This window comes from Gigantopelta aegis, chromosome 9 (assembly GCF_016097555.1).
Source record: "Gigantopelta aegis isolate Gae_Host chromosome 9, Gae_host_genome, whole genome shotgun sequence".
NCBI classification, from domain to species: Eukaryota; Metazoa; Mollusca; class Gastropoda; order Neomphalida; family Peltospiridae; genus Gigantopelta; species Gigantopelta aegis.
In genome coordinates, this window is record NC_054707.1 from 39,271,075 (window position 1) to 39,292,920 (window position 21,846).

General features: G+C 33.3%; 1 protein-coding gene across 3 annotated transcripts in view; it reads left to right on the top strand.

Annotated features, from left to right (window-relative positions):
- LOC121380681 (thymocyte nuclear protein 1-like) overlaps positions 1-20,451 on the top strand; it is a 24,007-nt gene extending 3,556 nt beyond the window's left edge. For all 3 annotated transcript variants that reach the window (XM_041509622.1, XM_041509621.1, XM_041509620.1), the window contains exons 4-7: positions 118-213; positions 760-821; positions 5,116-5,300; positions 19,851-20,451. In XM_041509622.1, the coding sequence (XP_041365556.1) occupies positions 118-213; positions 760-821; positions 5,116-5,300; positions 19,851-19,894 (387 nt within the window). In that variant the 3' untranslated portion in view covers positions 19,895-20,451. The remainder of the gene's footprint in view (positions 1-117; positions 214-759; positions 822-5,115; positions 5,301-19,850) is intronic.
- Positions 20,452-21,846: the final 1,395 nt, after the last annotated feature.

Sequence of the window (21,846 nt, forward strand, 5' to 3'; positions counted from 1 at the left end):
AAATGGGTAAAAACCCAAGTCCATTGGGTTTATTTTTGATATTTTTATAAGATTTCAAACCTTATTTGACTACCTTGTAGACAAACTCTAGATATTGTTTTTCTCATACATTTGCAGGCACGCAATTTTATGCGTGATCAGATGAAAATTGGGCATCAAGTTTTCTTTTATCATAGCAACTGTAAAGAACCAGGAATTGCAGGCATTTGTAAGGTTTGTGGTTGAAACTTGTGACATTCTAGTTTTAGCTGTTTATAGTGTGAACAAAAATTAATGTTGATTTGTTTGTGGTTTTTTTGCTTCACATGCAGTTTCTCTATTTGTATCATTGTATTATATATTTAGCAAATTTATGCTATTTTAAAACTGTTTTAAAAAAAATTTCTTCATATAGCTTTCAGGATAGTGTTTCAGTAAGTCAAGTTGCATGTGAACATTCAGATTATTATTCCACAGGCCCCTTTGTGTTTTCTCCTTTAAGGTCCATCTTGTTTCTTACATTCTGTCAATCACCTTCTCCAACTCCACATCCCAGTACTTGTCTCTCAAATCACAAGGAGTGCTTTTGTCTCTTTCAGTCATCTCTGCTAAACAGTTCACCATATTACCCAAACTTGTCTAAATGATTTGACAATCAGCTTGTATTTTTTTCTAGTATTGTTAAGAGACACTTGCAACCACTGATTAATGCTTTGCTTATGAATATTTTATGATAATATAAGTTGTAAATATTTATTCATGAGTCTGTTTTTTCTTCAGATTGTTAGAGAGAGTTATTGTGATCACACACAGTTTGATAAAAAGAGTCCCCATTATGATAGGTAACTTACATCAATTTTTTTCTTTCTTAATGCTGCATTCATTTGGTGCTTGTGAATATCGTGATTTCACAAGTGCCAAATTGTGAACATGACTTCATCAAGTGGAGTGTGTTCAGGCAATTTATAGACAGTCTGCACTGTCACTCCAATTTAACACACCCCATCTCATAATTGTGAACACGACTTCACCAAGTGGAGAGTGTTCAAGCATTTATAGACAGTCTGCACTGTCACTCCAATCTAACACACCCTATCTCATAATTGTGAACACGACTTCACCAAGTGGAGAGCATTCAGACAATTTATAGACAGTCTGCACTGTCACTCCAATCTAACACCCCAACTCATAATTGTGAACACGACTTCACCAAGTGGAGTGTGTTCAAGCGATTTATAGAGTCTGCACTGTCACTCCAATCTAACACACCCCAACTCATAATTGTGAACACGACTTCACCAAGTGGAGTGCGTTCAAGCGATTTATAGACAGTCTGCACTGTAACTCCAATCTAACACACCCTATCTCATAATTGTGAACACGACTTCACCAAGTGGAGTGTGTTCAAGCGATTTATAGACAGTCTGCACTGTCACTCCAATTTAACACACCCCATCTCATAATTGTGAACACGACTTCACCAAGTGGAGAGCGTTCAAGCATTTATAGACAGTCTGCACTGTAACTCCAATCTAACACACCCTATCTCATAATTGTGAACACGACTTCACCAAATGGAGAGCGTTCAGACAATTTATAGACAGTCTGCACTGTCACTCCAATCTAACACACCCTATCTCATAATTGTGAACACGACTTCACCAAGTGGAGTGCGTTCAAGCGATTTATAGACAGTCTGCACTGTAACTCCAATCTAACACCCCAACTCATAATTGTGAACATGACTTCACCGAGTGGAGTGCGTTCAAGCGATTTATAGACAGTCTGCACTGTCACTCCAATCTAACTTTTAATTGTGAACATGACTTCACCAAGTGGAGAGCGTTCAAGTGATTTATAGACAGTCTGCACTGTCACTCCAATCTAACACACCCCAACTCATAATTGTGAACACGACTTCACCAAGTGGAGTGCGTTCAAGCGATTTATAGACAGTCTGCACTGTCACTCCAATCTAACACACCCCAACTCATAATTGTGAACACGACTTCACCAAGTGGAGTGCGTTCAAGCGATTTATAGACAGTCTGCACTGTCACTCCAATCTAACACACCCCAACTCATAATTGTGAACACGACTTCACCAAGTGGAGTGTGTTCAAGCGATTTATAGACAGTCTGCACTGTCACTCCAATCTAACACACCCCAACTCATAATTGTGAACACGACTTCACCAAGTGGAGTGTGTTCAAGCGATTTATAGACAGTCTGCACTGTAACTCCAATCTAACACACCCTATCTCATAATTGTACGAATGATTTGCGTTTCTTCCATGTTTTTTCCACGAGTTGTGATGATTGAGACAGAAAATGCTGTCCACATTCACAAGTTTTGTTCACAGGTTATTTCATCAAACAAACGCTCTTCTAAACTTGTGATTGATAAATTCATGACTTTTAATGAACACAGCATAAAGCTACTGCAAAAATTGTCATGTTGGGCTGGGATGTCAATTTTGGATTGAAACCATTCACAAAGCATAAAATTGTTAAAAAATAAAACATATCTACTTATAATCTCAAAGTTATGAAAATAAAAATTCTTTAGGCAAGTCTGTACTGTACTATCACTAGAATTTGTAGTTCAGTGGTGGAACTTTGAACTGGAGTTGATTTTGTCACATCACCCTCGAGGGACTCAGATTTTCAGATGTGGTATGTATTGTCCTGCCTATAGGAAAGTGTATTATCACTAAAGTCTAGCCTATGAGGCAAAAGCAGGTTTCTTCTCTGTCTTGACAAAGTGTTGTAATATACATGTGTTAGATAGCCATAGTTTAAAATGTGTTGATGTGTTATTAAACAAATATACCTTTTTTTTCCATCACAAACAAGACTAAGTTGTATTAAAAGTACATTCTTTGTGTAGTTATCCATAAAAAAAAAAAAAATATTGTAGTGAAAATGGATTAATAAATAAACAGTTACAAAGAAAACAATAGAAATTATTCAACAAAGATGGAGCACGTCATTATAAGACTGACAAGAATGTTCATGCAGACTTTCATACCATATGCACTGACAGAATGCATGATAACTTGCAGCACCTGAATAAGATGTATTCAGTGATAGATCTCATTCTACCGGCCTCGGTGGCGTAGTGGTTAGGCCATCGGTCTACATGCTGGTAGGTACTGGGTTCGGATCCCAGTCGAGGCATGGGATTTTTAATCCAGATACCGATTCCAAACCCTGAGTGAGTGCTCCACAAGGCTCAATGGGTAGGTATAAACCACTTGCACCGACCAGTGATCCATAACTGGTTCAACAAAGGCCATGGTTTGTGCTATCCTGCCTGTGGGAAGCGCAAATAAAAGATCCCTTGCTGCCTGTTGTAAAAGAGTAGCCTATGTGGCGACAGCGGGTTTCCTCTAAAAATCTGTGTGGTCCGTAACCATATGTCTGACACCATATAACCGTAAATAAAATGTGTTGAGTGCGTCGTTAAATAAAACACTACTAAAACACTTCTAGATCTCATTCTAGCAAAATATCCTACAAAGTCTGAGCAAATGATAATAACTATGTTACGTACCTACATTGTAGTAAGTATAGATACGACATCATGTATTAAGCCGTTGATAAATAATTACTCAGAAATGTTCATTAATAATTAAAAATGATGGGGAAAGCACTTTCAGAAATCAACCATCGTAATTAGATTACAGCACTTGAATAACACACATTCATTGCAGCAAAGGTCCTACAAAGTCTGAGCCAATGATAATAATTATCTGGTAGTGTTTTTTATTGTTTTATTACAAACCATGTCCACACCGCACATTGCATCTTAGGAACAATCTATTTTTTTAATTTTAATATATTTCTTTAATTTCCAAAGAGTGCTATGTAGAAAAAAGTTTAAAATTTGTTTGTTTTAATGACACCACTAGAGCACATTGATTTATTGGCTGTTTGATGTCAAACATTTGGAAATTCTGACATATTAGTTCTAGAGAGGAAACCTACATTTTTCCATTAGTACTAGTAAGGGATCTTTTGTTTGTACCATTCCACAGACAGGATAGCACATACTACAGCCTTTGATGTACAAGTCGTGGTGCACTGACTATGCAGTAAGTCATAGATAAATAATGACTCAGAAATGTTCATTAATAATAATAAATGATGATGTGGAAAACACTTTCAAAAAGCACCCGTCATCTGGATTTGGTGCTTCATATAGTGGATTCAGTTTTTAAAACATGTTAGTACTGGTATTAAAGGGACTCTCCTGAGTTTTCTGGCATTGTTAGGATGTTAATGACCATACAATCTGTTTATAATTGTCCTAATATTAGTAGTAGCTCAAACTTCACTGTATAGATTGATTTTTTTTCAAGACCTACACGTACATATGAATTATTGAGAGATAAAATGCAGTTTGATTTACTACAGATATAAGGGAAATCAGAAACGCATTGAATATACTGAGGTTCTAAACAGAAAAATGTTTTTAATATGTAATTTTGGTCATTAGAAAGACTGTTAGTTATAAACATGTTATAATGGCAAAGGCAGAAAACTCAGAATACATGTAGATCCTTTAAAGGGTGAATTTTAAAATTTTATTTATTATTATTTTTTGGCTACTATTCAACTGATGGCTGGTTGTTATTTCCTTGGCAATATCGTTTCCACATCGTTCTACTGTTCTGATTTACTACTCCAATATCTGCTTTACACTTTGCCACATGATAATTTGAATAATCATGTGTTAATTAATGTGTAGGAAAAACGATGGTCAAACAATTTGCACATGCTTGTATCTTCACCTAACACCATGCTGTTGTAGTATGTTACCAATATGAGACAAATGAAATCAACTCATAAGGCTCCAGTCATAGAATAATAAATACAAAGTACAGTAAACCCCACAATACTGGACCTTTTGTAAAACAGAAATTCCCTTAAAACTGGAAATTTTTCACAGTGTCGTTTTAAATATCGATACAGAATATAATCTGTCTAAATCAGATATTCCATAAAACTAAAAAAAATTCACTTGGTTTAGTTGGTGTCTGGTCTAGAGGGGTTTCATTGTACAATAGAATGACATCAGTGGAATTATTTATGAATACATGATTACGAACACTTCTTGTGACAATTTGCAGCACTTCAAAGAAAGACGACCCTCGCTGGTGCATGGTTGATGTACAGTATGTACGTGATCTGAAGAGATACATTCCACTCTCCGAGTTGAAGATTCTGCATCATCAACATAAAGAGACAGGGGGACCGCTGAACAATATTGCTCTCTTCACCAAGGCTAGACTCTCAGTCCAGCCCCTTACAGAAGGTATATGCACTACTGTAAACCAGGAAAAAATTGTGTGCGTATTAATTTCATGTCATTTGCGCTCAACCTCAAGTCGCAAAATTTATACGCATGCATTATTTTCCAGGTTAGAGTGCTTAGGTGATGTCTGATTTTTTATACACTAGTAAACCATGAAGAAAAACAACCAAAACACAGTCATAATAATTATCATGCAATTTATTGATACAGTTACAGACATGTTCAGAAATAGGGGTGGGATGTGTTCAGAAATAGGGGTGGGATGTAGTCCAGTGGTAAAGCGCTCGCTTGATGCGCGGTCGGTTTAGGATTGATCCCTGTCGGTTTGGGATTGATCCCTGTCGGTGGGCCCATTGGGCTATTTCTCATTCCAGCCAGTGCACCATGACTGGTTATCAATGGCCGTGGTAAGTGCTATCCTATGTGCATATAAAAGATCCTTTGCTGTATTAGGAAAAATGTAGCGGGTTTTTTCTGATGACTGAGTCAGAATTACCAAATGTTTGACATCCAATAGCTGATGATTAATTAATCATTGTGCTCTAGTGGTGTCATTAAACAAAACAAACTTCTTGTTCAGAAATACTAAAAAAAAATTTGTTTTGTTTAACGACACCACTAGAGCACATTGATTAATTAATCATCGGCTATTGGATGTCAAAACTACATACTAGTAAGTAGCACTAAATTGTTCTGTTTTGCCAATTTACAATAATTATTATAAATCATGACCATTAATGTCCGTTTACTCATGTTTGTCCTGAATTGCTAGACACATTGAATTAAATTATTCCAGCCTTTCTCCACCCTGTGATAAAAACTACACATTTGCGCTTGAGTATTCTCGTTCCGGAAATAAAACTCAAAATAATGCAGAAATAACAGGCTACCGAACAAGCTTACTTAAGTGGTGATTTTTTTTCTCTGCTATTTACTAAGGAGTGCCACACCAATCAGTGACAAATAAATGTTAATTGTTTCAGCTACCAAATGTACTGGTATATTAATTGTTAATACCTAAAGCCGTGAGCCATGTTTCTGTTACACGCAAGGTGAGTAATCCTCTTTACTCGGTACCAGAGACAATTGTTTGATGTCCAGTAACAGAAAACACTGCTTTTCGGACATTGAGGTGTTTTTTTCCAGACCGATATAGGCAATATTGGCTATTTAGATTTTCTTTAACATTCGCAAAATTTAAACGTTTCCTTTTGTTCCATCATGAATCAGAAAAGTGTGTTCAATAACCCACCAGTCACAACTTTGATTAGCACAACAGTATATGTGGTTAATTTGTGACGCAATATCTTTTTCTTGAGTACATACATATACCTTTACATTTGAGTATCTCGCCTGATGAAATTGAAATTGAATTGTCTTGAAAATAGCTCAGTGTATAAACAAGGGTGACAGGGACCATCCTCAGTTTGTAGCCGTTTTTAAAAATGTTAGGCAAATAAAGTATTTTTAAATTATTAAAATTGCTATTTATTTACATGTTCTTACTTAGAATATAAATATCTCTATAACCAATGTATTTCTGGATTGTAATGTTTTGTATATACTTATGTGTCTCAAATTATTTTGTTTATACAAATTTATTATTTTTGGCAAAGACCATACGAAATATGAAATATTTCAGCCAAAGCTCATACGAAATGTATTTATCCATATAAATCTTTAAAAGTAAAACATGATACCGTAAGATAGCTTTTATATAAAAAAAAAAAAATAATAAAAAAAAAAAATCCAAAAAATGCAGGATGTGTGTTTATTTTGTGGGGGGGGAGGGGGGAACTGTTATATTTTCTAGTTATTTGTTGGTTGACTAAATAAACATATTAAGTCAAAGCATGGTAACAGAAGGTCATGTGTATTGCCATGTGGTTGGTTAACTACAAAAGTGGGAATCATATAAAACTGAGGATTCAAATAATACGAATGGTGATTATCATAACATCTCCCTTTCTGGAAGGAATGATCGATTAACACGAACGTAATATGAAATATTACTTTTTAGAATGAATGATTGGCTAACCAGAACATAATATGAAATATTACTTTTTAGAATGAATGATTGGCTAACCAGAACATAATATGAAATATTACTTTTTAGAATGAATGATTGGCTAACCAGAACATAATATGAAATATTACTTTTTAGAATGAATGATTGGCTAACCAGAACATAATATGAAATATTACTTTTTAGAATGAATGATTGGCTAACCAGAACATAATATGAAATATTACTTTTTAGAATGAATGATTGGCTAACCAGAACATAATATGAAATATTACTTTTTAGAATGAATGATTGGCTAACCAGAACATAATATGAAATATTACTTTTTAGAATGAATGATTGGCTAACCAGAACATAATATGAAATATTACTTTTTAGAATGAATGATTGGCTAACCAGAACATAATATGAAATATTACTTTTTAGAATGAATGATTGGCTAACCAGAACATAATATGAAATATTACTTTTTAGAATGAATGATTGGCTAACCAGAACATAATATGAAATATTACTTTTTAGAATGAATGATTGGCTAACCAGAACATAATATGAAATATTACTTTTTAGAATGAATGATTGGCTAACCAGAACATAATATGAAATATTACTTTTTAGAATGAATGATTGGCTAACCAGAACATAATATGAAATATTACTTTTTAGAATGAATGATTGGCTAACCAGAACATAATATGAAATATTACTTTTTAGAATGAATGATTGGCTAACCAGAACATAAAATGAAATATTACTTTTTAGAATGAATGATTGGCTAACCAGAACATAATATGAAATATTACTTTTTAGAATGAATGATTGGCTAACCAGAACATAATATGAAATATTACTTTTTAGAATGAATGATTGGCTAACCAGAACATAATATGAAATATTACTTTTTAGAATGAATGATTGGCTAACCAGAACATAAAATGAAATATTACTTTTTAGAATGAATGATTGGCTAACCAGAACATAATATGAAATATTACTTTTTAGAATGAATGATTGGCTAACCAGAACATAATATGAAATATTACTTTTTAGAATGAATGATTGGCTAACCAGAACATAATATGAAATATTACTTTTTAGAATGAATGATTGGCTAACCAGAACATAATATGAAATATTACTTTTTAGAATGAATGATTGGCTAACCAGAACATAATATGAAATATTACTTTTTAGAATGAATGATTGGCTAACCAGAACATAATATGAAATATTACTTTTTAGAATGAATGATTGGCTAACCAGAACATAATATGAAATATTACTTTTTAGAATGAATGATTGGCTAACCAGAACATAATATGAAATATTACTTTTTAGAATGAATGATTGGCTAACCAGAACATAAAATGAAATATTACTTTTTAGAATGAATGATTGGCTAACCAGAACATAATATGAAATATTACTTTTTAGAATGAATGATTGGCTAACCAGAACATAATATGAAATATTACTTTTTAGAATGAATGATTGGCTAACCAGAACATAATATGAAATATTACTTTTTAGAATGAATGATTGGCTAACCAGAACATAATATGAAATATTACTTTTTAGAATGAATGATTGGCTAACCAGAACATAATATGAAATATTACTTTTTAGAATGAATGATTGGCTAACCAGAACATAAAATGAAATATTACTTTTTAGAATGAATGATTGGCTAACCAGAACATAATATGAAATATTACTTTTTAGAATGAATGATTGGCTAACCAGAACATAATATGAAATATTACTTTTTAGAATGAATGATTGGCTAACCAGAACATAATATGAAATATTACTTTTTAGAATGAATGATTGGCTAACCAGAACATAAAATGAAATATTACTTTTTAGAATGAATGATTGGCTAACCAGAACATAATATGAAATATTACTTTTTAGAATGAATGATTGGCTAACCAGAACATAATATGAAATATTACTTTTTAGAATGAATGATTGGCTAACCAGAACATAATATGAAATATTACTTTTTAGAATGAATGATTGGCTAACCAGAACATAAAATGAAATATTACTTTTTAGAATGAATGATTGGCTAACCAGAACATAATATGAAATATTACTTTTTAGAATGAATGATTGGCTAACCAGAACATAATATGAAATATTACTTTTTAGAATGAATGATTGGCTAACCAGAACATAATATGAAATATTACTTTTTAGAATGAATGATTGGCTAACCAGAACATAATATGAAATATTACTTTTTAGAATGAATGATTGGCTAACCAGAACATAATATGAAATATTACTTTTTAGAATGAATGATTGGCTAACCAGAACATAATATGAAATATTACTTTTTAGAATGAATGATTGGCTAACCAGAACATAATATGAAATATTACTTTTTAGAATGAATGATTGGCTAACCAGAACATAATATGAAATATTACTTTTTAGAATGAATGATTGGCTAACCAGAACATAATATGAAATATTACTTTTTAGAATGAATGATTGGCTAACCAGAACATAATATGAAATATTACTTTTTAGAATGAATGATTGGCTAACCAGAACATAATATGAAATATTACTTTTTAGAATGAATGATTGGCTAACCAGAACATAATATGAAATATTACTTTTTAGAATGAATGATTGGCTAACCAGAACATAATATGAAATATTACTTTTTAGAATGAATGATTGGCTAACCAGAACATAATATGAAATATTACTTTTTAGAATGAATGATTGGCTAACCAGAACATAATATGAAATATTACTTTTTAGAATGAATGATTGGCTAACCAGAACATAATATGAAATATTACTTTTTAGAATGAATGATTGGCTAACCAGAACATAATATGAAATATTACTTTTTAGAATGAATGATTGGCTAACCAGAACATAATATGAAATATTACTTTTTAGAATGAATGATTGGCTAACCAGAACATAATATGAAATATTACTTTTTAGAATGAATGATTGGCTAACCAGAACATAATATGAAATATTACTTTTTAGAATGAATGATTGGCTAACCAGAACATAATATGAAATATTACTTTTTAGAATGAATGATTGGCTAACCAGAACATAATATGAAATATTACTTTTTAGAATGAATGATTGGCTAACCAGAACATAATATGAAATATTACTTTTTAGAATGAATGATTGGCTAACCAGAACATAATATGAAATATTACTTTTTAGAATGAATGATTGGCTAACCAGAACATAATATGAAATATTACTTTTTAGAATGAATGATTGGCTAACCAGAACATAATATGAAATATTACTTTTTAGAATGAATGATTGGCTAACCAGAACATAATATGAAATATTACTTTTTAGAATGAATGATTGGCTAACCAGAACATAATATGAAATATTACTTTTTAGAATGAATGATTGGCTAACCAGAACATAATATGAAATATTACTTTTTAGAATGAATGATTGGCTAACCAGAACATAATATGAAATATTACTTTTTAGAATGAATGATTGGCTAACCAGAACATAATATGAAATATTACTTTTTAGAATGAATGATTGGCTAACCAGAACATAATATGAAATATTACTTTTTAGAATGAATGATTGGCTAACCAGAACATAATATGAAATATTACTTTTTAGAATGAATGATTGGCTAACCAGAACATAATATGAAATATTACTTTTTAGAATGAATGATTGGCTAACCAGAACATAATATGAAATATTACTTTTTAGAATGAATGATTGGCTAACCAGAACATAATATGAAATATTACTTTTTAGAATGAATGATTGGCTAACCAGAACATAATATGAAATATTACTTTTTAGAATGAATGATTGGCTAACCAGAACATAATATGAAATATTACTTTTTAGAATGAATGATTGGCTAACCAGAACATAATATGAAATATTACTTTTTAGAATGAATGATTGGCTAACCAGAACATAATATGAAATATTACTTTTTAGAATGAATGATTGGCTAACCAGAACATAATATGAAATATTACTTTTTAGAATGAATGATTGGCTAACCAGAACATAATATGAAATATTACTTTTTAGAATGAATGATTGGCTAACCAGAACATAATATGAAATATTACTTTTTAGAATGAATGATTGGCTAACCAGAACATAATATGAAATATTACTTTTTAGAATGAATGATTGGCTAACCAGAACATAATATGAAATATTACTTTTTAGAATGAATGATTGGCTAACCAGAACATAATATGAAATATTACTTTTTAGAATGAATGATTGGCTAACCAGAACATAATATGAAATATTACTTTTTAGAATGAATGATTGGCTAACCAGAACATAATATGAAATATTACTTTTTAGAATGAATGATTGGCTAACCAGAACATAATATGAAATATTACTTTTTAGAATGAATGATTGGCTAACCAGAACATAATATGAAATATTACTTTTTAGAATGAATGATTGGCTAACCAGAACATAATATGAAATATTACTTTTTAGAATGAATGATTGGCTAACCAGAACATAATATGAAATATTACTTTTTAGAATGAATGATTGGCTAACCAGAACATAATATGAAATATTACTTTTTAGAATGAATGATTGGCTAACCAGAACATAATATGAAATATTACTTTTTAGAATGAATGATTGGCTAACCAGAACATAATATGAAATATTACTTTTTAGAATGAATGATTGGCTAACCAGAACATAATATGAAATATTACTTTTTAGAATGAATGATTGGCTAACCAGAACATAATATGAAATATTACTTTTTAGAATGAATGATTGGCTAACCAGAACATAATATGAAATATTACTTTTTAGAATGAATGATTGGCTAACCAGAACATAATATGAAATATTACTTTTTAGAATGAATGATTGGCTAACCAGAACATAATATGAAATATTACTTTTTAGAATGAATGATTGGCTAACCAGAACATAATATGAAATATTACTTTTTAGAATGAATGATTGGCTAACCAGAACATAATATGATATTACTTTTTAGAATGAATGATTGGCTAACCAGAACATAAAATGAAATATTACTTTTTAGAATGAATGATTGGCTAACCAGAACATAATATGAAATATTACTTTTTAGAATGAATGATTGGCTAACCAGAACATAATATGAAATATTACTTTTTAGAATGAATGATTGGCTAACCAGAACATAATATGAAATGAAATATTACTTTTTAGAATGAATGATTGGCTAACCAGAACATAATATGAAATATTACTTTTTAGAATGAATGATTGGCTAACCAGAACATAATATGAAATATTACTTTTTAGAATGAATGATTGGCTAACCAGAACATAATATGAAATATTACTTTTTAGAATGAATGATTGGCTAACCAGAACATAATATGAAATATTACTTTTTAGAATGAATGATTGGCTAACCAGAACATAATATGAAATATTACTTTTTAGAATGAATGATTGGCTAACCAGAACATAAAATGAAATATTACTTTTTAGAATGAATGATTGGCTAACCAGAACATAATATGAAATATTACTTTTTAGAATGAATGATTGGCTAACCAGAACATAAAATGAAATATTACTTTTTAGAATGAATGATTGGCTAACCAGAACATAATATGAAATATTACTTTTTAGAATGAATGATTGGCTAACCAGAACATAATATGAAATATTACTTTTTAGAATGAATGATTGGCTAACCAGAACATAAAATGAAATATTACTTTTTAGAATGAATGATTGGCTAACCAGAACATAATATGAAATATTACTTTTTAGAATGAATGATTGGCTAACCAGAACATAAAATGAAATATTACTTTTTAGAATGAATGATTGGCTAACCAGAACATAATATGAAATATTACTTTTTAGAATGAATGATTGGCTAACCAGAACATAAAATGAAATATTACTTTTTAGAATGAATGATTGGCTAACCAGAACATAAAATGAAATATTACTTTTTAGAATGAATGATTGGCTAACCAGAACATAATATGAAATATTACTTTTTAGAATGAATGATTGGCTAACCAGAACATAATATGAAATATTACTTTTTAGAATGAATGATTGGCTAACCAGAACATAAAATGAAATATTACTTTTTAGAATGAATGATTGGCTAACCAGAACATAAAATGAAATATTACTTTTTAGAATGAATGATTGGCTAACCAGAACATAAAATGAAATATTACTTTTTAGAATGAATGATTGGCTAACCAGAACATAATATGAAATATTACTTTTTAGAATGAATGATTGGCTAACCAGAACATAATATGAAATATTACTTTTTAGAATGAATGATTGGCTAACCAGAACATAATAAAATGAAATATTACTTTTTAGAATGAATGATTGGCTAACCAGAACATAATATGAAATATTACTTTTTAGAATGAATGATTGGCTAACCAGAACATAAAATGAAATATTACTTTTTAGAATGAATGATTGGCTAACCAGAACATAAAATGAAATATTACTTTTTAGAATGAATGATTGGCTAACCAGAACATAAAATGAAATATTACTTTTTAGAATGAATGATTGGCTAACCAGAACATAAAATGAAATATTACTTTTTAGAATGAATGATTGGCTAACCAGAACATAAAATGAAATATTACTTTTTAGAATGAATGATTGGCTAACCAGAACATAAAATGAAATATTTGTTACTCAAGTTGTTTTACATGATGATAACTTTATAATGGATAGGTGTAACTGGTTACTCTACGATTGTCACTTTGCAATTGTTATTAGTCATTGTATCGAGCCGGTGCTTTGATCGTGCGACCTGATCTGGATCTTTTTAGTTCACTGTCACATGGAGCATGCACGTTTGAGTTTACATTGTCAGTAGGGGGTTGACTAGTGATTTGTTTGGGTAGTTCATCACGTTGCTTTGGTAGATCAAATGTTACATGTTTCTTGACAGTGATGTTCTCTGCACTTTTCCTTGGATATGACTTAACAACATCGGAGTATTTGAGTAGTGACATCTCTCGGAGCTGAGATCTGTTTCGGCGTAGTGTACTGCCACCGGCAGTAATAACAAGGTATGCTCTGGGCGAGTTGTCGTCTTGCCTGAGGATTTTGCCTGGAGTCCATGCCTTGGTTGCATGATCCAGAATGCGTACCGGTTGACCTGGATAGAGTTTCGGTAGGTCGGTGGGCAATGAATGTTTATCGTGGTAGAATTTCATGGTTTCTTGATCTCGTGATAGAGCGTTTCTCTGCTCTGCAGTGGTGAGGTTTGTTTCTTGTCTAGATGGTAATGTTGTCGATATGGTTCTCCCGAACAGTAGTTCGCCTGGCGACGGTGCATTTGACGATGCAGGTGTTGCTCGAAAATGTAGTAGCGCTTTGTCGATATCTTGATTGTTTTTCAAGCATTTGATAATGATGTGTTTTACTGTGCCGACCATTCGCTCAGCAAAACCATTGGACCTGGGATAATGCGGTGATGATGTCAACAGTGTGATTCCCCATTCTTGGGCAAAATCGCGGAATGGCTGTCCTGTGAACTGTGGACCATTATCACTTATTATGGAGTCTGGTTTACCGAATATAGCACACAGAGATTTCATTTCACGAGCTACCGCACTGCTCGTCACTGGGGTGGTAATTTGCTTTACGAACGGGTACTTCGAGAAGTAGTCTGCAACAACGAGATAGTGCTTGTCTTCTATCTGGAATAAATCTGTTCCTAGCTTCTTCCATGGAGCTGTTGGAATTTCGTGTGGCTGTAATGGTTCTGGAGCATTTTGGGACTGCAATTCCTGGCAAAAGGAACAACTTTTGACAAGTCTGTCAATGTCATTATTGATCAGCGGCCAATATACGGATTCACGAGCGAGTTTCCGTGTCTTCTCGATTCCTTGATGAGAAGCGTGTAATTGATTGAGAATATCTCCTTGTAGAGATTTTGGAATCAGAACTTGTCTCCCTTTGAATAGTATTCCATCTTCCACTGCTAGCTCGTCTCTGTATGACCAGTAGGGACGAATGGCTTGAACAAGTAATTTCAGGTTGTCTGGCCATCCTGTGATGATGACTTCTTTCAGAATGTTCAGTTCTGGATCGGCATTGGTTTCTTTCTTCAATTCTTCTTGTTTGAGACTGCCAAAATTGATGAGATCCAATTTGATATCCATGTTGTCTACTCGGACGTCTAACTCAACTTCTTTGTTGTTCGCCGGGTTTGGTAGTCGTGATAGTGTATCAGCTAATGTCATTTCACTGCCTGGTCGGTAAATCAGATCAAAATCATAACCTGTCAGCTTCAGGAACATGCGTTGAAGACGTGGAGGGGCACGATTTAGTGGTTTCTGATGTATCATCACAAGTGGCTTGTGATCAGTGATTACAACGAATCTGCGACCGTAGAGGTATGTGTGAAATCGCTGAATTCCATGCACCAGGGCTAGTGCTTCTCGTTCGATGTTTGAGTAAGACGACTGCGTTGGCGTCAAGGATTTGGAAGCAAATGCTATTGGCCTGTCTTGTAGCAGTGCTGCACCCAGTCCTTTGAGAGATGCATCGACCTCGAGTGTTAGGGGTTGTTCAACGTCGTAATAGGCGAGACATGATGTTTCAGTCACCAGAGTCTTGAGCTTGTCTAGACATGCTTGGTGATTGGAGTCCCAGAGGAACAATACGTCTTTCTTCAGTAGTTCTCTCAATGGTTTTGATTCTGCGCTGTAATTTGGAATATAAGAGCTCAGGTACGTCATGAGACCTAAGAAGCGTTGTAAATCTTCTTTCGTCTCTGGGGTAGGCATCATTTTGATGTCGTTGACTTTGGCAGGATCAGGGATGATACCATGGTCGGTATACATGTTCCCGAAGAATTCGATTGATGTTTTTTTGATAAAACATTTGTCCGAGTTGAAAACCAGACCTTTTTCTTTCGCTCTTTCCATCAGCATGGTTAGATTGTGGTCGTGTTCTTCTGTTTCTCTGCAAACACACACGACATCGGTGATACCGACGGTACTTGGCAAACCTTCGAGTATCTGTCATGTGCTGTTGAAAGATGTCTTGGCTAACTGATAGCCCAAACGGTAATCTTGTCCAGCAGAATCTTCCAAATGGCGTTCTGAAGGTTGTGAGGAGTTGACTGGATTTGTCGAGGTGTACAGACCAATAACCTGCCTTGGCGTCCAGTTTTGAGAAGAATTTTGCCTTTGCAAATGTCGGATTGATTTCTTCCAGTGTTGGTATCTTAGTCGGGCATCGTCTAAGAGCTTGGTTTAGTCGAAAAGGATCGAGACACACTCGGATGGATCCATCTTTCTTTGTGACGTATGTTATCGACGAACACCAATCTGTATGCTCATTGACTTTTCGTATGACTCCTGATTCTTCTAACTTCCCAAGTTCAGCCTTGATCTTGTCTTTAAGATGTATGCTGCACTTCCTGGGAGGATCACAGTATGGCTCTGCATGTTTTTAAGTACAGTTTTGCTGTTCCTTCAAAATTGCCAATGTTGTCAAACTGCTGTGGGTATATCTTCTTCAGGTCTTTCACGGAATTATATGATTTTGACATTTGAAGAGTATCACACTCGCAGTTTATTGTGACTAATTTTAGGATTTCACATGTTGGTAATCCTACAATTGCTGGACCTGGCACATCCACGACATAGAAAAGAGATTCATGGTATTTAGAGTTATTGAACTGGCATTTCAAATTGATAGTTCCTACACATTTGATTTGTTCGCCATTGTAAGCTGAAAGCGTTACGTTTTGTAGTGGTTCAAGAATTTCACCGAATGGCTTTTCACCGTACATCTGCCTGTACGTTCGAATAGGTAAGGTATTACCTGAAGTGCCGGTGTCGATTTTTAGTTTCAAGTTGTGCGTTCCTGTGATATTTGGTGCTTGAATTTTCAGTGTTGTGAAGGCATTATCACGTGACATTTTGTCGACTGTATCCATGCACTTGTCTGATACTGTGATTGAGTGGTAGGTCAGAGAGTACTCTTCACTGTCAGACAGTTCTTCGGCTTTAACTTCGTTGAATTTGCGGTGATTATGTGAACGTTGATGAGGCTGACGACTTTTAGATCGTCATCGTCGGATGTTCGGCTTTTTGCGGTTTTTAGTTTTGCGACACATTTTCGACCAATGTCCTTTGGCACCACACGAATTGCATGTGTCGTGATAGGCTGGACATGATTTGAACTTGTGCTTCAAACCACAATCAGAACACATTTTGAGTTTGTGTTTGAATTCGAATATATTTTCAGATTTTGGTGTGTGCAAACCTTTAACTTGTTGGTGTCCTGCACTGATTGCTTCGTATCGTCTTCCTTCATCTAATGCACGTGCAAGATCATAACCTTTAGGTTGGCCTAGTAGGTCATGTTGGAAGGATTCGAATGGTGTACTTGCTATGAGAAGTTCAAGAATTCGTTCTTGCAGTTCCGGATTCGAAAATTCGCATTTTAGGGCTAATGTTTTACAACAAGTGACAAACTCATCTACACTTTCAGTGCTTTTCTGGCGAAACTGCATAAGTTCTAGTCTATATACTCTGAAGTTGACTTGCAGCTTTAACTGCTTCTCAAAATATTCCCATAGGCTGTTTGGGTTATCAAGTTCGTCATTTGATAGACCAGAAGCATTTAATCTACGAAGTCCATCGTTACCAATTCCCCGTTTTATTTTCAGAGCAATCTTTACTGGTTCGGTAATTTCTTCATCTGCACAGTATAACTGTATCGTTTGTTTGAATAAACTAAATGTTTCCCCAACGTCGGTTGATGACCAATCCATTAATGGAATTCGCGCCATTTTAATGTCGCTTTTGACACTCGTGTTTCGTTGACCGATTGGCGATTTAATCGAGCAATAAGAATGTCAGTGGGTTTACACTTACAACTGTGCGAGAAATGGTTCGTTTCAACAAGCTGCCACCATGTTATATTTTCTAGTTATTTGTTGGTTGACTAAATAAACATATTAAGTCAAAGCGTGGTAACAGAAGATCATGTGTATTGCCATGTGGTTGGTTAACTACAAAAGTGGGAATCATATAAAACTGAGGATTCAAATAATACGAATGGTGATTATCATAACAGGAACAAATGAAAGTCTTTCTAGAGCAGAAACCTCAGGATAGTCCCTAATAGTACTAAATAATTGTAGGTAAAATAGTAAAACCACCTTTTGTTGTAAAGATGCTAAATGAAGACTTTTTTCTGACTTAATAGAATGTGACAGAAGTTACTGACTCCCACTTTTTCCTGTGACAGAGGTTACATGTGACAGATGTTACAGTTTCCTTTCTTCTATCAAATTAAAATCATAATTTCAGGACTGATTGACATATTTATTATCTTTACCTTGACTAGTGCTAAGAGAATTACAAAGGACATGATTATACACCTTCAGATTTTCTTCTCAAATAAACAATTCATATTTTTTGTGACAGCCGTTACATAGACCGAGCACCTTGTTTCAAATCATAATTTTTGGCAACCTATTTTTATAAAATATTTTAAATGCATGCATTCTGTAAAGTGAAGCTACTGACATTATAAATTGAGTAACATAAAGTATCGAAGCCAGTTTGATGGAAGGGATTTAATGTTCCCGTTTTTTAGTCAGAGTTAGCTTTGAAATTATGTGATATGTGTTAATGTCAGAAGCATTAGGAAAGACGTGTGACTGATGTCAGAAGCATTAGGAATGACGTGTGAGTGAACAAGAATGTTTAGCTTTTCTGCAAATTGGATGTCTTGTGAATTAATTTTGACCCTTTGTATAATGAAATATTTATTTTTTCCTCTCATGTCCCTTGACATGTGGAATTGTCCTATTGTAGAGTGATATTACATCCCATAACAACCATTTTTAGTCCCCAACTGGAGGGGACTAAAAGGTTTCATTTCTGTCCTTCTGTCTGTCCATCTGTGTGTCTGTCTGTCCATCCATTACAGATCAAGTTTTCACTTTCATGGTGATTTACTCATTTTTGACGGAGTTATGGCCCTTGAACTTAGGAGATGTCAACATTTGTTTTCCAGACTCTTTTTTTCAGAAAGCCTTGAGCTATTGAGATATTGAGCTGAAATGTTTTGTATAGCTTTATAATGTACTGTTACAGATCAAGTTTGACTTTCATTGTAAATTACCCATTTTTGACAGTTGTGGCCCTTGAACTTAAGAGATGTGAAAATTTGTTTTCCAGCCTTTTTGTTTTTTCAGAAGGTCTTGAGATATTGAGCTGAAACTGTGTGTATAGCTTTATAATGTACTGTTACAGATCAAGTTTGACTTTCATTGCAAATGGCCCATGTTTGACAGAGTTTTGGCCCTTGAACATAGGAGATTTCAGACTTGTTTTCAGACTTGTTTTGCAGTGCCTGGAAATATTGAAATGAAATTTTGTACATTTCTTTATCATGTACTGTAACTGATCAAGTTTATCTTTCATATTGATTTACAGAATAAATAAATATTGGTCAATTTTCAGATGAGTGGAATTTTGTGCTTGGCTTGGAAGAAATTGTCAAGTGAAATGAAGGCAATTAAGTGACGTGTAGTGTATACAAGGCACAGAATACACACATTTTGTGTTTGTGAATAAACAAAAAACAAGGAAAACAAATCGACTCTTAATCTGCTCAGTTTGCATGAGATTTACCAAACAAAGACGTGTTTCCATTATAAGACAGTTTTGTAGGATGTGAATGTGGATAATGACAATTTCCAACACAAACAAAAATCTTAATGAAAGAAAATATTTGATATTGTGTATAATTGCAAAATATTGGCTGCATATGATGTCATTTGTGTCAAAAATAGATTCTGTAACTCTGAATCATAAATCACAAGTATGACATAGCCACTGATTAAACAGTGCTGGGTGTCACCAAACAGCTGTAACATGGTGTTTGGTACAGAGAGATTTAAACAAAACTGTTTTATGCATTTTTAATATCTTCCATATTGATGTTTTAATTAATATGCATATTATACATGTACTTTCATTATTACTTTATATTCTGTAATATTGATGTCACTTATTTTGTGCTATTAAAAATGTAGACAATTGTTTTTTGAATTTTATGAAAAGGTCTGCTGCATAGTAATTTGAACAGATTATTTGCTGATATTCACGTTAACCTATAATAAGATGAGTTCACTGCCCATGCCATTAAAATCCTGTCCTGTAGAAAAAGTGATTTCCCAATACATGGCACAGTAATTGCCGAGAGGATGTCAAAGTGGAAAGAGCATGTATCCAAAGAGTAATTTTGTGCGTAGGGACTAAACTATATTAAAAACAATCTTATCATTACCAGTATGTATAATAATTGGCTATAGTGTGTTTAACAACATCACTAGAGCACATTGATTTATTGATCATCGGCTATTGATAATTTAGTAATTTTCACATATAATCTTAGAGGAAAGCCGCTACATTTTTTTCCATTAGTGAAAAGGAATCTTTTATATGTATCATCCCACAGACAGGATAGCACAAACCATGGCCTTTGATACACCAGTCATGGTGCACTGGCTAGAATGAGAAATAACTCAATGGGCCCCCATGTATAGGGATCAATTCTAAACAGACTGCACACCAAGTAAGCACTTTACCACTGAACTACATCCTGCCCTGAATTGGCCATAGAGTGATAAAATGAACATAAATATCAATATTAAAATCTCTTCTTTATTAGTCCCCTACTGTTCCAACCAGAGGGGACTATAGGTTTCATCTCCATCCATCCGTCTGTCCCACATATAGTTTTCCCATTTTTGACAGTTATGGCCATTGAACTTTGGAAATAAATTTTAAAAAATTCCGGAGCTTTTTTTTTTTCATTCCTTAAGATATCGAGCTGAAATTTTGTGTATAGCTTTCCCATGTACTGTTACAGATCAGATTTGACTTTCATGGTGATTTACCCATTTTTCACAGTTATGGTCCTTGAACGTTTTGTTGGGCAGTACTCTCAGATTGTTTGTTTACATTAGTGTTTTAGAAAATTTGGTTCTTATATTTAATGGTAACATTAAAACAATGGTCATTTCTGATGTCCCAATTTTTTGCTAATTACATGTATTTTGGTGAAAAAAACAATTTTGTGTCCAAAGAGATTCTTTTTTCCTATCTGTTTGACATGTATTGAGGCAATATTTCAGAGGGAATTGAGATAAAATTACTGTCTAATTAATTGTGTATTCAACGGCGAAAGTCTGTGGATCAAAAAGGTACCATTTTCAAAGAAGCACTGAAATACTAAAAAATAGGTACAATAAATTTAGATGTGATTAGTAGGTTATAATGCAATTATCTTATTTTTAGTGGCAAGTAACAATTGTTTTTCATTGCCCCTATTCTTTTCTCTCCTTTGAATTTCATCCTATATTTTGCTGATCTGGCAGCTCCTACAATCTTTCAGTTTCTTTCGCTGCCCACTTCCACAACCTGGTCCTACATGTAGACTCTCCAACCATGA